We start from the raw sequence: 19,855 nt of genomic DNA on the forward strand, positions 1-19,855 counted from the left end.
GTAAGCAGAGACAGTCTTTGTAGGGTGGCTGGTGGAGAGTCTGGTTATGCAGATTCTCCCATTTAATTCAGCTTTGGGGATTTGTTGTTGTTGTTTTTGCATGGGGGTGATGGGAAGGTAAAAATACTCCCTGATCTTCAGGATTAGGTCAATCTTTTAAAAAGAGAAAAAGGGGGGAAATAGTGAGGTGGGACTTACCATAACAGATTTGAGGCAGCAAATTTGTTTTCCGCTTTTTCTTTTTTTAAACAACAGCATTTCCATTGGGCCATTTTTAATATCAGAGATCTAACATTGTTCCTTATTTTCTTATCTTGCCTGTGCAGGCAGAAAACAATGAGGGGATAATTAACAAAGCAAATGGGGAATTGAATTTCACTCCTTGATCCACACATGAATTCCCTGCCAGATTTTAGGCGCTTGCACAAGACTAACAAGCTGTGTGTCTATATTTACTTGTTTTCTCTTCTCTCCCTACCTTCCTGCTCTTCTCCAGTCTACAGGGGCTCAGGTTCAAGTGGCGGGGGACATGCTGCCCAACTCTACAGAAAGGGCAGTGACCATTTCAGGGACCCCCGATGCTATTATCCAATGTGTCAAACAGATCTGTGTGGTGATGCTGGAGGTACAGTCTGTAACAATGGGGGTAAAGTATACAGAAAAAAAACCAACAACTGAAAACTTGGACAATGTACCTTTCTTGTAATTCAGTTACTGTTTGGTATTGTTATGGATTCTTGCTTGCTAAAGCATTCAACTAATTATGGTTTCAAGGCACCTGCAGATTACATGAGTGATTTCAAAAAGACTTGAAGCAAAATAACCAGCCTCCTATAAAGACATTGGCCATAAAGCAAACAAAGTAGCCAGTCTAGTTTCTTGCAATGCCCCACATGGCTGTTCATTGGATACAAAGTGGAGCATATCATGAGGAATGTATAAAAGATGGAATGGAACACTCCAATGGTACTTTAATTAAATAATAATAATTCTCCAGAAAACCAAAAGTAACAGAGGAGCAAGCAGAGAAATAGTAGATTAATAAGGTCATCACTGCTATTCTTCTAATTCAGGGTGGTCCAACTTTTCATACCAAGTGGGTCGCAAGAGTACTTTGACATGGAACCTGCAGGCTGCACACTCCCATATCGTGGGGGGGGGGGGGCGGAAGAGAGTGAGCCCAAAATGTGATGCTCCCTCAGCCCTTATTCTGCCTTCCAAAAGGTGGATAAATGAGGCATCTGGCTGTGGGAAGGAGCCACAAGGCTCTGGCAGGGTCCTAGAGCCCTCCTACAATCTTCCCAAAGCTGGGAAAGCACTAGCTAGGATTTGTGATGGAGCTGGATGGGCCTACAGGAATTCTAGGCATGTATGGAACACAGGTATACCACCTAAAACTCCTCAAAATCACAATGGTCTTCTGTCATATTCTAGTACAGCCTAACACCTTTACCTTACACCCTAACACACAAAAGTTATTTCAAACAGTGGAATAGGGTTGCGAAATGTAGAATAGGCATAGATTACATTGCAGTAGTCCTCAAATTTTAAGGTAGTGAAAGCAGTCTAAGTTCCCATCTTATATTAGACAGAGTGCAGCTCTTCCAGGTGGACCTGCCATGGATGTGAAAGAGCTGTGAAAATGAATCAACCTGAAATACATGCAAAATAAAAGCTTTAGGAAATTTAATTTCTAAGAACAGGTGTAGAAGCCAAACCTGTGAACCAGAATTCCCTGGTTCAAATCTTACCTCAGTTTTGAATTCACCGGATGGGTTTAAAAGTGATGATTTTGTAGGTTTGTTGGAAGGATTCCTAAGATGAGGTATGTGAGATACTTTGAACACTCTAAAGCAATGTATAAATTCTAAATATTATTTATGGTAGGACCATTTTTTCCTGTTAAGTGATTATTTAGCTATTCTGTTGTCTGGAAATTGGGCACAGTAGATTCATACCTGGCATCGTAGATCCATGTGTAGATCATGGTTTGATCTTTATGTGCTTGGTTGCTCTCTAACATTCTTTTTACTAACATTTCAGGAAATCTGGTCTAATGTTCTCTCTCCCTCTCCTTGTCCCTTTTCCTAGTCCCCACCGAAAGGTGCCACCATTCCCTATCGCCCAAAGCCCGCCTCCACCCCTGTCATTTTTGCAGGTGGTCAGGTAAGAGCCGACCCGCTTGCGGCCTCCACTGCCAACCTCAGCCTTTTACTGCAGCACCAGCCGCTGCCCGTTAGTGCTCTCAGGTTTTCTTGTCTTTTCACTTGCATGATGTCATCCCACTCATGTTGCACCAAAGCACTTGGACTCAAAGCTCTTTATTGAACATAGGGTGTAGCTGCTTCGTCCTCCAGATAAGAGGCATGAAAGCCATTTAGCACAGCTAAAGCTAACAAATAGTGGCTTCTGGTTCAAACAATACTCCTCCTTAAGCACAACATTGGAAAAGAGAATGAAGCTTCCTCTCCCGCTCTGTAGCCACTCTTGAGTGGGATGTTTGAATAGGGTGTATGTGTCCATTAACATGGATGGAACAGCAGGAATGATAGCTCATTAGGAGTGGGGTAGTTGGACAGTTACTGAATCTCTAACCCACCCTATAACAAAAGTTATAAGGTAAAATCATGGGCATCACATTTGATTTTGTTCATTAACGCCACATCCCAATGTGAGTGTCTAGTGGCTTGAGACAAGCATGTTAGGTGCATGGGAAGGCATGTTTTTGCTGACATGAACAAGAGAACAAACTCTGGAGGACAAGATCCTCAATAAGGATGCATTTTAATGTGCTTTGCAGGGTGTATTTGCAAGTGCTTTGACTTGCATAGTTGTTCATTTTGTCCTGCAATTTTTGAGCATATGCTTATTTTAAGAATTTCAGTGCTCACAAAATCACAAAGATTACACAGAAGTGCATTAAAGAGTTCAAAAAGCAGATTTAAAAATAAGAGACATGAGATCAAATATAAAGCATATCTCAACTGTGCTAAATAGTATTGAATAGCCATGTTTGAGCAATAAATGCAAATTTGATAAGCTTCAAAATACATTCCAAGTGCACAGCGGTCTGTTTGAAATTTTTGTCTCTTGGTTATTGTAATGGTTCTAGGGGTTGCTCGTGCGTAAGCCAGTGCAAACACCTGGCTGGGTTGCCTGAGTGAACCTTTTCTGTCTGGACAGCCACTCACCCGTGGCTGCCTCAATCGCTGGCAGAATCCGTCAGTGGGCGTTTCTTGAACTTCTTCCAGCAAAGAAGCTCTTTGACACCTAGTCTCCTCCTACTCTCCCTGCGCGGAAGCCTTCTGCGCAAGGAGGGTGTGGGCAGCGGAGGACCCCTACTCTCCCCGCTGGTCCCCGGCAAGGAGTCATGGGACCGCCTCGCCGCTTCCCCCATCTGCCCCCCTTCTCCACTGGTGCTACACTGATTCTCTTCCCTAGAAGATGGGCTGCCTCTCCTAATCCCGGGACGCTCTCTGGAATCTCTCTGGATTTTGCTCTCTTCCTCCGGCACTGATGGCAGTTCCCTGACAGTTATTTAACTAATTTCAGTACAATTACTCAGTTTTCTCCAGGGCCATTTTACATTAGTATCTAATTGAAATATTTTTTCTCATTGTGACAGAGTCCAAAAATGGTACTCACAATGAAAAAACAATGCAGTAGATTAAAATAAACGAATCATGTGTTTGAGTCTCCAAATCTTGACATTAAAATCAGGCTGTAAATTAACAGAACCAAGTAACACATTACACTGGACTTCCTTCTGCAAAAAGCTTTCACAAGGGAGACTGATTTGAGAGATTCAGCTCACAAAAAATGTGCCAGGTTGTTTTTCCTTGCACTTTGAGAGGTGGGATTTAAGTTGGGTGGTTAGCAAAGAATTAAGGCACTTCCCTGTGCCATGAACCCAGCCAAATCACACCACCACCTCTGGGCTACTTTTTAAAGAAGAAAATTATCTGGGAAATTGCAGATACAGAATTCCAACATACCATACAGTTTGGCTCTATAAAAGAACCAGTTCATTTTTGTATCATACTTGATATTTTAGCAGACACAATAAAAATCATAAGCGTATGCTTATTTAATGGATAAGAGTCCACCAAAATCATAACCAGTGCTATTGATTGTAAGAAAAGTATGGAACCACATGATGCAAACACATAAATTCACAGCAAGATTAGAAATAATTAAATGTTTTATAAGCATATTCTTGCAAGTTGCCGAGTAGTAAAACTGGAAAATTCATGTTGTTCCTCCCATTTGAGTTAACAAACAGCATTTGCATACTCATACCTCATCAACTAAATAAATTTCTGCAGATTTTATCTACCTAGATATTTTGCCTGACCACAAATGTTACCTCTGTTCTGTGCATTCATGCTGATTTGTTGGGAGGATAAAAATGCCATAATGGCCCCTAACACTTGTTTATCACTCTTGATGCCTTTTCTCTAAAATAGCAACCTAATTAAAGAGCTTTGGGTCCAGCTTATGCTTCTCAAAAGGGAGAGTAAGACAGAAGGAACACTGCCAAATCATACTAAGTAATAAAGTGTTTGGGATCCTCATCTGTTGATCTGTTATGAGGGCTACGGAGGCCCAAGCAATAGCAGCCTGCTTCTTTGTCAGGGCTACCAAGACCGTTAACAATACAATTCAGTACAAAATAGAATAAAAAACAATGCACTAAAGTATAGGATGGAAGCAAATGGGTGTTGGCATCCACCCAGTAAAGAAAAAGGAGATGATTTTTAATTGCAGCCCCATCTCCTAATTCTCCTAATACTTCTGCAGGACTCCTAATGGGGGGGGGGTGTTGCAGGGTGCTATGAGGGGACTAGAAATTGCTGAGAATTGCTTCCCTCCTCCCCTGTTCCACTGACAGATGCCCGTAGACACTCGTAGCTCACATCACAACTCAACATCTGGCAAAACAAAAGCATGGCAAAAACAAAATCCAATTCAGCTGTCAGTGAATAGAGTAACACCTTAAAGACCAACTAAGTCAGTTCTTGGTATGAGCTTTCGTGTGCATGCACACTTCTTCAGATACACTCATCTCGTGTGCACACTCATTTCGTGTGCATGCACACGAAAGCTCATACCAAGAACTGACTTAGTTGGTCTTTAAGGTGCTACTGGAAGGAATTTGTTTTGTTTTGACTATGGCAGACCAACACGGCTACCTATCTGTAAGTGAATAGAGTGTTTGGCACATGAGAACAGTACAGTGGTGCCTCGCAAGACGAAATTAATCCGTTCCATGAGTCTCTTCGTCTTGCAGTTTTTTCGTCTTGCGAAGCACGGCTATTAGCGGCTTAGCGGCTATTAACGGCTTAGCGGCTTTAAGAAAAAGGAAACAAACTCGCAAGAACTCGCAAGCCCATAGGGACATTCGTCTTGCGGAACGACTCAAAAACCGGAAAACTCTTTCGTCTTGCGCGTTTTTCGTCTTGCGAGGCATTCGTCTTGTGAGGTACCACTGTAGCTCCTAACATAGAAAGGTTGGTGCCTTGAGCAACCCTTTCCCCATGTCTTCTGAGGAAATACCTTATTGCTAAATTCTCAGATCTCGCAAATTACTTTTTTGGTGTCATCCAAATTGAACAGCAACCCATTTTAGAAGGCATTCTTTGTTTCCTGATATACACAAAAATGGCATATGCATTTGGGTGTGTATAGGGAATTGATTGTTTTAGAATATCATACTTTGATCTGAACTGCAGAACAACCCACATTGGAGCTACGGTGGTAAAACTGGCCTCTCCTTTCAGTCAAGCTTCCAGGAGACTTGATTTCCAAGTCAGGCTTAGGCAAACTTTGCCAGTATCACTAACAAATATTTGGGAATGTGTACATTTAAGGGTGTATTAAAATGAGGGAAAACGTTTAAATTAAAAGGGGGGGGACCAGTTGATTTGGAAATCAATATCCAGCAGCGTTTCGAACTCAAATCTCAAGCACTGCTCAGTTCTTTTCAGCCTCCATTTCTAACTCTAATTTGAGGATTTCCTCTTTCTCAAACTTTTACTTCTTAAATCCAGTTCCTTTTTTTCAAAGAATTAGACATCTATTTTCCTTTGCTGTTATTACTCTCCCTTTGCAAGTGGTTGTCCATTTTTATCCCATTTATATTGGAATTGTCTTTAAATCACTTTAACTTATAAGAAATGCCTTCCTGAACAATAAACTTCTTTGGCAGAAAGGCATCTTTAGTTGTAGTTATTTATACAGTGTGTTGTTCATTTCCATTATATTCAAGAAACAGAAAAGGGTTTATTTTAGGGCAACTGCAAAACTTTATTTAGAAATTCTTGATATAAAACAAGGCAGACTCTTAAGGTTGTATCCAGTGAAATTATTCCGTTAGCTCAGGCACTTCTGCCTGTGGATCAGGACTTCGTCTCCCTGGGTGCCCTCAACCCTCTAAAGCAGATTTGGGGGAACACATGGGGAGACAAGAGTGAGGGACGCCAAAATTAGCCCTAGTGCTAATAGGATGATTTTGTTGGAGACAGCCCTCAGATTAAGAGATTAATATACACTTCTGAACCAAGAGTCTGGCTCACTCATAAAAATTACAGCTGTGCATTTGTGTTGTCTATACTTTAGAATCATGTAAAATACATGTGTGTAGAAAATGGGCTAATATTGCATATTTATAAACCAACTACATGGAAGAGGAATTGATCTTCTCCAGGATGTGAGACTGGGATTTTGCATCATCTGTGCGCAGGCTAAGGAACTGTATAGCATTACAGACTCCTTAGCAGCTGACATGTCCAATACTAGGCTATGGTCTTATGGAATTCCAGTGGAGTAGCTGTGACAAATTAATGTAAATTTTAGACTGGGTGCTTTGCTTTGATGTGGCACATTTTGGTGTGTTCTCCTAGCAGCATTCATGTTTGAGCAAGTTTCAGAAGGTGAATATTTGAGATCTAAGATCATGGCTTTTGAGAGGAGCTACTGGAAAATGTTGGGAATGGGGATATTTAGCCTAGCCATAAACTCATGGGGGGGTGTTGCTCCTGTCTCTAACAACTAACAAGGGCAAAGTGCTTTTATATGACTTGAAGTGGGCCATTAATACAACAAGGGGGTTGTAGTCCAACTTCAAAAATTCTATTCATGCAGTAAACACAGCGTGTAACAGAAATGCACAAGAAATATTAGAACTGTTGTTGTAAACTACTTGCAAACTATGTGGCCGAGTTACGTTGTCCACAAGAATGTATGGCAGCCTGCAAGGAATGAAGTAACCCTAATATTGCCAAACTAGGGGATTGTGCAACTGAAAGGCCACACTGCAAAGCTTGGGGGCTTCTCCAGCTTCCAGAAGTTCTGTTAGACAGGACTAGGCACAGGTCACTGCTCAGAACTTATGCTCCCCTTGATCCATTCTGAGGTGATCTTAGCAATGCAATCTTTTTATTTTGGGTAGGAATGAATGTGGGGGAGGATGACTGAGGTCACAGCCATTAGTTCTGCCCCAATACTTCTTGCATTCAAGGTATCATTTGCACAGAAGCCTCTGCATGTACACCTGAATGTGTGTACGCTTTCTACATGTGAACCCTGGGAAAAAATAAGGGCACGGACCACCTGCAAAAGACACTCTGAAGGACCTATGGGTATAGAGTGGTTAATAATAATAATAATAATAATAATAATAATAGTCATTTCTACCCAGAATAAATACTTGAACAGGATGTCAATTCACAGAAGCAGTTCCTCTGATGATCTGCTGTGTCTAATCATTGGTGTCTTGAGGCAGTAATATTGGACAGACCTCTAAGAATGAAGAGATGAAATATGCACTGAATCTGTGCAATGTAATTGTCACACCAAACAGCAGCTTTTGAGGCAGGATGTCTTAGGCAGAAGATATGGGGGTAGAGTGGGTTAGAGACAAAAGAGAGAGAGATAGTAAAGTTGTCACCAGGTGGTTTTTCTTATTATGCAATGGTCACTGGAACATGTTAAGATGCCACAAACAAATGAGAAGATTGAAACCCACCATGTTCTGGCTCAATTCACATTTCCTCAGTTGAGACATTCTGTAGTAGCTCTCAATCTTCTTGCACATCTGTGTTGTTTCAGAGCAAGCATTCAAAACTGACAGAAGTGGAATCACCTGTAGTGGCCTTTGTGTATCAGCATATGTGTGTCAAACTCTGAATTAATTGCTCAGTCTCCTTAACCACAGCTTAATCTTTGTCCATATGTGGCCCGCTCCCTGGTACACATTTGGTCTGAGTCAACCAGTTCCACAGATATTATACGATGCAGAATGCCAGTTCTGCAGTTATAAAGAAGGCTGAATTTGACATTCCATATTGAACGCTAGTGGAAGTTTGAAGTTTTATGACATTATTTGGTAATGAAGTCTCAAGAGCCCTTACAGTGGGTAACTGGCTCTCAGTTTTATTAAATGTTTCATTAGGTACATATATTTTGTCACTCTGTATATGAAGGTGTATTTGATATGAATGTATAAATCTGTCTAGAAGAACAGATGAGCTTGAGATACTTGGTGTATTACCATAGGGATGAGAGAAAATTATAAAACCAATTAGTTCCCTCCAACTGTGGTGTAAGTAGTCATTAGACACTACTGACAAATTCTTACACTGTGTGTTGTTTCTCTCTTGCAGGCCTATACAATTCAGGGACAATACGCTATTCCACACCCAGATGTGAGTTTTACCTTCACTGTTTGTATAAGAAGTTTGCTTTCTTATGTCATCTGCATGCTACTGCCAAATGCAACAAATATTAATATTAGAAATTAATATTAATACAACTTTTCTCAAAGTAAATGGCCGTGTGTAGTATTGGTATTAGCCTTTAACCTATTAGCACTCAACTATACTTCTGCTGAGGACTTGGCCTGTTGTGAAATTATTGAAATTATTCTGTGCTATCCCTTTGCTACATTGTGCGTGTGTAAGTGTGTGTACAACACACAAACACACACACACAAATATGCATTTTGTGCCTCAAATATTGGCCATTCAAAACCTTTCCCTCTGCTTCTCCTTCCTCATAAATTGCCCGCAAACAGATGCACCCTTCTAAGTTATACATTTGCTTATTTGATAATATAGAGAATATACCCAGAATTGTTAAACACTGTGTGCTTCTCTCAGACTTCACTTCCCGAGTGATTCTACAATCTGTCATTGTAGATATCCTCAGTTATAATGGAAAAGATGTCTGAATACCTGATGATGCTGAAACCATTCCTCCCAAACCTAGGGGAAAGAAATCATGTTTAAAGTTTGCCATTGTTATTCATGTTCTGGCACCTTGTCCATGGAGGAAAGTGAACAGATGTACTTATATACTTAGCAAAGGTTTGATTTGTTTCTTATGCATCATCATCTCTGAAAAGAAATATAAGCCACACCTAGACATAATCTTCTAATGTTATTTGGAAATGTTTCTTTGGTGAGGTTAGAGATTGGCGGAGAGAATAAATTTGTATTGGGATGGAACCATTCCAGCCTACAGGAGGGAGCTCAGTTTTAGTTTTACTTCTTCTTAAACAACTCTTGTGTTTAGAATAACACGAAGAAGCATTCCAGCTTTGCCTTCTTCTGGAAATGAGAAGGCATCTTTTCGTATGGAGATATTCGGGCCTTCACCTGTTATCTGAAGTGGTATAACCAGGTCTGAGCCAAAACATCTAAATAGACAATATAATATTCTGAGATTTTTTTTAAAAAATTCCTTTTGGGGGGGCTTACTGCCAATGATGGAGAATTTCAGGCAGAAGGGAGACTAAACAGTGGACAACCTCTCCCACTTCTCCACCCACATATAAGGTGGGGAATTTTGCTTGCAACAGTCAATGCAACCTATTATTATTATATTATTATATTATTATTATTATTATTATTATTATTATTATTATTATTAATATTGTTGAAAGTAGCCATGGCCACCCCTTCCAGTCTCACACCCTTAGTTCATTGCACACTTCATCTATCAATAAGAACAAACTATAGAGTTTCATTCAGTATTAAATGAACCCGAAGTGGGTTTTCGTGGAAGGGAGGGCAAAATCTGAGAATTTTCGTTTAGTCACCAACCCAAACTGTTGAATGGTGGAAAATGGTGAAATGTCTATCACAGCCTTACAGCCCAGAAACAACATGGAGAGGTACTTTTTGCTCAGTCTTGGGGGCAACCCAGACTCAGGCCTAGAGAGAACTCGGCCTCAAGTTTTGCATTGGTCTGAGGATATGTGTTTGCAGTGGCAGCAGCAGCAGAAGGAGGAAGTTATTTTGGACAGTTTTCTTTTTGCATTCAGCTGGGTTGTATGGCTCACAGTGGCACAGTGCCGTGTCTTCTGTCAGGTAAGCCAAGTGACAGGAAAATTTTGGAAAGGAACTGAAGATAATAATAAGGAACCTGCCACTGTGCCCAGTGTATAGCAGGGGCATGAATATTGTGAACAGGAATCTTCACCTCACCAAATACATCTCTAATCAGAAATGGTACAGAAAACACCAAAAATTAGAAACACTTTTCAGATGATGAAAAGTTAACTCTTTAGGTTAGAAAGTAGGAGGCTCGTACCCTACAGATCCTATGTGGCTACAGTTGGGTCTATTGACTTGTTGTGAAGAGGACCTTGTTGAGAGGACCTGGAGTGTCCGTTAGACAAGGCAGTGAGGATAATCGTGGTGGGAATAGCCATGAAACAAGGCTGGCACTGCTGTTTGCTTTCATCCCAAGCCACCCTCTCATCCTCAGACAGGACATGTACAAGTCCTCTTCCTGCTACAACATAAAATATTCTAGTTAAGTACTAACCAAAGGGGAACTTCATAATAATAGATTTACACAGCAACCAGAAAGCCAGGATTACACTGCTTGCTTCATTAATTCAAGTGGTTGAAATGGCAGGGCATTATGCTATATTAAAAATAAAAAAAGACTTCCTTAGTGGTCCTGTAACAGATATGCATCAGAAGGCAGCTCATAGCCTCTAAAAGTCAGAAATGGCAAGAGCATAGGGACGATGGCAAGGGATGTTACAGGCATTAGCCAAAAGGTACTTGTGACATTTGTACAATTTTTTTAAAAAAATGATCTGCGCTTTGGAAAGTATCACATTTTCCTAGAAACAAAATATTGCAGTTTGAAAGCTGGAAAAGTCAGATATCTCTACAAGACAAATATTACTCCCAGGGAAAACATCTTTATCTTACACAACTGACAAATGACAACTTGTACACTCGATGCACAAAACAAAATTAGTAATTTATGTTGCCATAGGCTTGCAGTGCAGAGAAAATTAGACTCACTTAATTCCCATTTCAGGAGGGCTTAATATAGAAGTTGTCTTTCTGCAGATTGCTTCTCTGGCAGTCCTTTTTCTGAATACTGTACTTGTGCATATATTTATATGATTGTATTTGACTAGAAAAGGACACGGTTCTCATGCTGCACCAGGACACTTTCAACAAACTATTGAGGAAAATCCCAATGCTTTTTCCTGCTATGTAATTCTTTGTTCTGCTGAACTTGTAGGCCAGGCCAGCCATAAATAAAGATTCTCCCTGCACATTGCTATGACCCTAAGTGAACTCGAGGATCACACCCAGAGCCTTGCCATTTTCATTTATTCTTGCTGGAATGTTTAGATTCTTGAGCAGTTTCTATTAATCTGTCTATGGTGTAGTTAAATAAATACCAATGCATTGGGGGGGGGCTTATAAATTTATGTTAGAAAACACATTTGCCAAAAGGTTCTATGAATTATTGCCTTTTTCTGTTTTGTGAGCATTGCATACATTGATTTCCTAATCTTCCATTGACAGTGTTCAACTTAACCATTTTTTTCCAGTTAAGGTTGACTCTATAGCCCCAAGGTTTTAAGATAGCCTAGTGTGTTATATCAATTGTTTGATTTATCACAGAAGCATCAATATCATGAGATGGCAAACTGAGATTTTATACACCAACCCTTCTTTCAAAATTGTTTTGCATTCAAATTAAAGGAGTTTAGCTGATTAGTTATCTGGTTCTTTAAAAAATCTGTCTTATAACTGTTCTTCTTGCAGAAGGAGCCTCCCCACCCCCCACCCTGCAATTTTGGTGGGGGGGGGTCCATCTCCCCCCTCAGACCTTATTCTATAGCTGCTCCATTCCTCTCAACTCTTGGTAGAACATTTTCAAGGGGCTGTTAAGGGAAGTCCAGTTTTCACCATATTTAATTCTGGATTGAACCCATTATGTTAAAAAGTATTTTGGATTTACTAATGAAAAGAATGACCCTATTTTCTTTCAAAATTATTTCCACTGCTCTGAATAAAAGCCACATCTGGTGAAGTGGCTAGAAAATGTAGAAGAATATGCCACCCAGTGGGTTGAGCAAGACGAAGAAATTACACTGATCAGGAAATGCTGCATCTCTCCTAGGAGACAGAAAGAGGACTTTCAAAGGAAACTCTCTCTATAGCTTTGAAATCTCTATAATTTCCTTTTTCATATATTCACACAGACCTTTTTATTAAATCTACTGCTCTTACTACCAGAATTAGTGTGGCTGCATGTGGTGTAGGATAAGCCTAAATGAAGAAAGGTAGTGGAAATGGACAAGAAATCAAACTGTTATGAGCAGAAACCATGCAAACTGGACAAGGATAAACAACAGGAAAAATGGTTCATTGCCTCCTTTCAGTACAACTGTGTGGGAATCATGCTGCCTCTGACCTTAGGAACATAGATAATTTTCTCTGAAAGATGCAATTATTAAGGGTAAATTTAAATACATGCCGGACTTTTGAGGGTGATATTTGCTTTGAGTTTCATTTGAAAAGTATTATTAGTTACTTTAGGTTCTGATTTCTATCTGTGAGCTTCTTTAAAAGTGGAGATAATTTGCATGCCATTTTCTTCTGGTGTTTTGCTTGCCAACTCTGACAATGGATTGAAAGCTCTATTTTTCAAACTCCCCTTTACCTTCCTACCTGTCTTCTTGAATAGCCTCCCAGGTGTTCTGCCTTCAGTGCTTCACCCTGACTATTACCAAACCAATGTCAGACTTCCCTGCATCCCTTCCCTCCAATATGCTGCAGGAGCAAGAGTTTTGCAGTTATTTTTGCCTAGAATTGAAAGTATAAGCTTCCCGTGCCTTGCATTTCAGGGGGCTGGCCTGACTGGCTTGGTAGTATGTTCCTATGGCTGATTTGTTGTTCCTATGCCATCTAAAGCAGGAGTGGCCAATGGGGTTCCCTTGAGATGTTGCTAGACTTCAGTTCCTGTCATCCCTGAGCATTGGCCATGTTGGCTGATTGGAGTTGGGAGTCCAACAACACCTGGAGTGCCCCACATTGCCTACCCCTGAGGAATCGTATTACTCCCTGAGCCCGCACAGCAAAATTTTGAAAGTGGACATGCTTTGCCATTATTTTCCTTCTTGGGTAATAGCAGAGATGTATTCCAGATGCACTCCTCTTTATGAGCTCTTTGTTAAGGGGCTCTTAGAAGTCTCTGAGCACAACAAGGGATGAACGGGGTCTGAAATACATACCTATTTTGGCCAAACCCACACACATTGGACTTTCCACCTGGCCTACCTACTTCCTAAACTCGCACTACTGCTTTGGTCCCTAGAACGTTTCCTGCCTTGGGCACCAAATCCCAGCTCCAGTTCAGGAGCAGAGTTAGCTCCTCTGCTAAGGTGCCCAACTTGCTGCTGAAAGTGCTTTATGTGTGCACTCTTGGTGGTCCAGATGTTTCCCAGTTTTGTTCCAGAAGATGCAAGGCAGAATTTTATTTAGTTGTTTTAGCTACAGGGATAAAAACACCAAAAGTAGGCTGCTGTATTTCAGACCCTGATCGAGCACAACTGCCACAGATTTGGGCATTACCGTATTTACCCAGGCCAAGTCCTTCTGTTAAAGCTGTGTTTGCCATGTTTCCACATGGCTTCCTGGTGTTTTTTTTCCTTTTAATTATAATTTTGTTCTTAGTTTTTTGGTGTGACTTGTATTCTATAACAATAACCTTCTTAGTTCTAATGTCCCTCCTACCCCTCAGCAGTTGACCAAGCTCCACCAGTTGGCTATGCAGCAAACCCCCTATACTCCCCTTGGACAGACCACCCCCGCTTTCCCTGGTACGTACCCAAATACCCTTTACAGATTTCCTTCTCTTCTTACCTATGCAGTTTCTCTCTCTTTCTAAGTTCAATTTGTTTAATGGTTTTTTTAAAAAAAATAGGATCTGTAACCAAAGTATCGGTTTGAGATATGTTAAAGCACTAGAATAATAATCCAGTTTTTTCTTCATTGTGGGTATGAGTTCAATCCACTCATGGGCATTTTTATCTACTTTGCTCTTTACCTTGCTGAGAAATAGACAGGTTATGCGTCTGCAAGTCACCTGCTCATTTTGTCTGCTGCAAGACATCCATGTGGCCAACAACACTTTGTTTATGGGGGCATCGAAAGTGTCAGTTGAGAGGATGCAAATTCCTTCTAGTTCTCTGTCATGGTTTTGGTCACTGTTTGGTCACTGTTTCATTCATGTATTCAAAGACATGAATTCATTGTTAATTAATGTTTAGCAGGTAAAGCTCATGCTTTCATGAGAAATACTGAGAGGGAGCCATTACTCTAGTGGATAAGCCCTTTATTCGAAGCATGGCGAAGACTTTAAGGGCTTCTGACAGAAACTTAGTAGGTGCTATTGTGCCTCACAAATGTTAGTAAATTATTAAGTAAAGTGAAATCATTTCAACGGAACACTCAATTAGTGGATACTACATTCCATGTGTTACGTGTATCTATTTAATACATCTTCATTTCATTTGGGCAATCACAAAATGCGTGTTCTGCCATTTTGTTCATCATATTTTGAGCTTCCTAGATGAAGTGACATTGCTTATCTCCTTGAAGGCAAAAAACATTAAATCTGTTTCTTCTTTGCTCTTCAGGAGAAAAGCTGCCCTTACATTCCTCCGAAGAAGCTCAAAATCTGATGGGCCAATCATCAGGTAAAGCAAAGGCTATAGGCAAATACACAGGGTACTATTTGCATTTATAAATATTTTTTCAATTGGATTCTACCACTTTTGTAGCCACTTACAAACTGACTGCTCAAGTTATGCTGATGAGATAGTTTGACTCTCAGTGGGCATTAATATGTTAGTATAACACAATATGAACTGCTTAAGCTATAATGGTATACAGTGAATCCTATATATTTTTTTTAGAAAAACACTGGGATAAAATGAAATTGCAGAACTGAAATGTCTCCTCTTTTACAGAATAATTGCTCTGTATAAGAACAGGATTTTGGCTCCTCCTTTTTGTTTTCAGTCAACCTGTGAAACTACTCTCCTCTAAACCTCTCCAACGTCCTATGAGTGGGTTTTTATAAGCAGTGGCCAGGATTCAAAACTCATGCAACTAGTTCTGTGCACCTTAGTGAGCTTTGGGGTTTTGTACATTGAACAGCAACCCTCCACTTGACACACTGCTTTCAAACCTGATATAATAATAAGAAGAAAAAGAATTTATTATTTATACCTCGCCCATCTGGCTGGGTTTCCCCAGCCACTCTGGGCGGCTTCCAACAAAATATTAAAATACAATAATTAATCAAATGTTAAAAGCTTCCCTAAAGAGGACTGTCTTCAGATGTCTTCTAAAAGTCCGATAGTTGTTTATTTCTTTGACTTCTGATGGGAGGGTGTTCCACAAGGCAGGCGCCACTACCAAGAAGGCCCTCTGCCTGGTTCCCTGTAACTTGGCTTCTTACAGTGAGGGAACTGCCAGAAGGCCCTCGGCGCTGGACCTCAGTGTCCTGGCAGAACAATGGGAGTGGAGACACTCTTTCAGGTATTCTGGGCCGAGGCCATTTAGGGCTTTAAAGGTTAGCATCAACACTTTGAATTGTGCTCGGAAACGTACTGGGAGCCAATGTAGGTCTTTCAGGACTGGTGTTATGTGGTCTTGGCAGCCGCTCCGAGACGCCAGTCTAGCTGCCGCATTCTGGATTAGTTGTAGGTTTTGGGTCACCTTCAAAGGTAGCCCCACATAGAGTGCATTGTAGTAGTCCAAGCGGGAGATAATCAGAGTATGCGCCACTCTGGCAAGACAGTCCATGGCCAGGTCTCAGTCTGCATACGAGATGGAGCTGGTAGACAGCTGCCCTGGGCACAGAATTGACCTGCTTCTCCATGGACAGCTATGAGTCCAAAATGCCTCTCAGGCTGTGCACCTGGTCCTTCAGAGGCACAGTTACCCCATTCAGGACCAGGGAGTCCTCCACACCTGCCCACCACCTGTCCCCCCAAAACAGTACTTCTGTCTTGCCAGAATTCAACCTCAATCTATTAGCCGCCATCCATCCTTCAACCGCCTCCAGACACTCACACAGAACCTTCACCGCCTTCACTGGATCTGATTTGAAAGAGAGGTAGAGCTTGGTATCATCTGCATATTGATGAACACCCAGCCCAAACTCCCATATGATCTCTCCCAGTGGCTTCATGTAGATGTTAAAAAGCATGGGGGAGAGGATGGAACCCTGAGGCACACCACTAGTGAGAGCCCAGGGGTCTGAACACTCATCCTCCAACACCACTTTCTGGACACGGCCTAGGAGAAAGGAGTGGAACCACTGTATGACGGTGCCCCCAGCTCCTAGCCCCTCTAGATGGTCCAGAAGGATGTCGTGGTCGATAGTGTCAAAGGCGGCTGAGAGATCCAGCAGAACTAGGAAACAGCTCTCACCTTTGTCCCTAGCCCGCCGGAGATCATCAACCAGTGCGACCAAGGCAGTTTCAGTCCCGTGATGAGGCCTGAATCCCGACTGGAAGGGATCCAAATGGTCCGCATCCTCCAGGCGTGCCTGGAGTTGTTCAGAACCACCCACTCAATCACCTTGCCCAAGAATGGAAGATTTGAGACTGGGCAATAGTTGGCCATATTGGCCGGGTCTAAAGTTTGTTTTTTTAAGAAGCGGTTTAATTACTGCCTCTTTCAGTGGGTCTGGGAAGGCTCCCTCACAGAGAGAAGCATTCACCACCCTGCGGAGCTCATCACCCAGCCCTTCCCAGCTCGCTTTTATGAGCCAGGATGGGCAAGGATCAAGGAGACAGGTGGTTGGTTTCACTCGTCCAAGCAGTCTCTCCACATCCTCGGAGGTAACAGAATGGAATTGATCCCACGCAGCCTGACTAGACAGGATTCTAGCACTCTCCCGCCCCAGCCCTGCTCCCATGGTGGCATCTACCTCCTTCTGAATCTGAGCGACTATATCTGCAAAAAAAAAAAAAACTTTGCAAAATCATTGCAGCAGATCTTGGGGCCTTTACCGGTCTCCTGCTGCTGTTTTCTGCAGATGCAATAGAGGCGGTGAAGAAGATCTTCTTTGTCGTCGCTATTGCCACTTGAGCTCTAACCTGTGTCCGGTCAGATTCAGAATGAGTTTTCTGCCACTGGCGCTCTAGCCATCTCAGTGATTGTTTCATCACCCTCAGCTCCAAGGAAAACCGTGAGGCTGTCCGGGCTCCATGCAATCAGAGAGGGAGCTTCAGAGCCAGACAGTCAATCGCCCTGGTTAGCTCCACCAGGGACACCAGGGAATCAGCTGAAAGACCATCAACATGGGATAAAACATCCCCTACCACTCTCTGGAAACCATTTGGATCCATTAAGTGGCAGGGGCAGACCATATCCAAATCGGTCCCACCTCCCTGCAGAGGGGAAGGGTCGCGGAGAAGTCCAGTTGCACCAGGAAGTGGTCTGACCATGGCACTTCTTTTGTTTCACTTTTACTTAGTGTCAGATCACCAACATCCATAGAGGTAAACACCAAGTCCAAGGCATGTCCATGGCTATGGGTTGGGCCAGACTTATTCAGGGACAGCCCCATGGAGGCAAAGTCCCGAGCTGCCCCTTGTAAGGTCATGTTGGCGTGGATCTTAAAATCCCCCAGGACAACCAAACTAGGTGTCTCCAGGAGAACATCCACCACGTCCTAAAGCAGCTCAGGCAGGGAATCCTTGGTGCAGCAGGGAGGTCGGTACACCAAAAGGAATCCTGTACTGCCATATTGTCCAACTTCCAGAACATGCACTCAGAAAACTGGGTCTTCCTAATAGGACACCTGGTGTAAACTAATGACTTCCTAAAAATCACTGCAACCCCACCACCACCACCATATGACCTGGGTAGCTTAAAATCCCCCCACCAAGCATCTATTTGGTGTGAAAAGTCACAAGAGCCATATGAATACTTTCATGTTTTGCAGCACAACTTGTGTTAGAGAGGAATTCTGATAAAAAGTAGCATTACAGGAGAATATGGTTAAAGCCCCCTCCTGAGTACCAGGTTTCCAATATGAATTGGGATTTAGTTTACTTTTTTAAATGGTGTCTCAGCTCCAGAGGTAGCCAAATTCTGCTGCTTACCTGTGTTTTTTTCATCTGGGTCCTGAACCTAGTTTTGGGACTCTTAGTAAACAATCTGTGCTATAAGCCAGTCATGGGGAGTGTGCTGGAATGTTGTTATGTGAGATGTAGACATGAGAAAGCCTGGAATGCCTTGGGACCATGGGGCTTGGGAGGAAGAGTTTGACTTTCTTCCCCTACCATGATCCCAAGAAAAAGCACCTCTCCAAAGTTGTTTCAAGGGAAGCTCTCATTAGTGCTATCAGAGGCTTCCCTTGAAAGGCAGAGAGCAGCTTCAGAGGTGGAGAGTGGGCCTGTCAGGGACAGAGGTTCCTCCTTCCTCTCAGTCCTATGCCTGTTCAGGTTTCCCCATGTCTGCTGTTCACTTGTTTAAAATGTACATGCTAATTGCATTCAGGCAATCAATGTCACATCTGGTTAAAATTAACAATGGCAAATATTCACATGTAATTTTCCTTGCTTATTTTCAAAAACAGCAAAATAAAATTTAAGAATTGAGTATCTGTGAGTATTGCATACACAAGACCTAAGATTTGCCCCTGATCTAACACTGCATGAACACAGGCTTCAGTGCTGGGAAGGCATAGATACTGGTAGCTCTTTCAAGGAAGCTGGACTTCTGCTGATCAGCTCTGCTGGAAGGGAGGGAGGAGTCTGAGTTCAGTTCTCCACCAGATTGCTTGCTGGGTGTTAGCAAATGGGCAAATAAGAAGCTGTTTCATTACAAGATCACGGAGAGGCAAACTGCCATATTAAAACTGGAAGCCTAAGGGATCACAGAAGTGAGTGATGAACTAGAGAATAAGCACGCTAACTTCATTTCCTTTAAATGTTGAAATTTTAAGTCTTGCTTTTATTTCGCATTATATTGCTTGTAATTTGCAGCAGATCTGCTTCCAGGCACGGTCAAAGGGAGCAGCCTAAAAGGAAAGTTGTAGTTGAGCGTGCAGCCTTGAATCTTTGTGCAGTCCAGGGAATCTTTCCTTTCAATCTTATAATTAATAATAATAATAATAATAATAATAATACCCCGCCCATCTGGCTGGGTTTCCCCAGCCACTTATCTGAGGCCATTGTGGATAGGAAATTAACTAATGCAAAACCTGGGCTGAAATAAATTGGATGAAAACCTCCAGACAGCCTCTTTTGCTGCAACATTTTATAAATCACACAGAGTGATACAGATACAGACCTCTTATTACTGCCTCTTCTTTGCAACCAGTCCCAAAAGAAACAAGGAAAGCTTCCCTGTCAGTGGGTGGGTCTCTAAATTTACACTTATTCTTTCAAATGAGTATCTGGAGCAAGAATGGGATATCTGGCCTTCCAGATGTTGTGAAACTCCCTCATCTCTGACCATTGTCCCTGTGGACTCAGGCCAATGGGAGTTGGAGTCTGGCAACATCT

General features: G+C 42.0%; 1 protein-coding gene across 33 annotated transcripts in view; it reads left to right on the plus strand.

The window, feature by feature from the left end:
• The window catches only part of PCBP3 (poly(rC) binding protein 3), a gene marked incomplete at both ends in the record, with an annotated part of 74,690 nt that overhangs the window by 43,151 nt on the left and 11,684 nt on the right, over nucleotides 1–19,855 (plus strand). For 13 of the 33 annotated variants that reach the window (XM_081848725.1, XM_081848714.1, XM_081848734.1 and 10 more), the window contains 5 exons: nucleotides 497–646; nucleotides 2,092–2,235; nucleotides 8,664–8,705; nucleotides 14,065–14,143; nucleotides 14,963–15,022. In XM_081848725.1, the coding sequence (XP_081704851.1) occupies nucleotides 497–646; nucleotides 2,092–2,235; nucleotides 8,664–8,705; nucleotides 14,065–14,143; nucleotides 14,963–15,022 (475 nt within the window). The remainder of the gene's footprint in view (nucleotides 1–496; nucleotides 647–2,091; nucleotides 2,236–8,663; nucleotides 8,706–14,064; nucleotides 14,144–14,962; nucleotides 15,023–19,855) is intronic. The other 20 variants (XM_081848729.1, XM_081848718.1, XM_081848707.1 and 17 more) reach the window with 19 other exon arrangements.

Source organism: Podarcis erhardii (genome assembly GCF_964252035.2).
Source record: "Podarcis erhardii genome assembly, chromosome: 1".
In the NCBI taxonomy this organism is placed as follows: domain Eukaryota; kingdom Metazoa; phylum Chordata; class Lepidosauria; order Squamata; family Lacertidae; genus Podarcis; species Podarcis erhardii.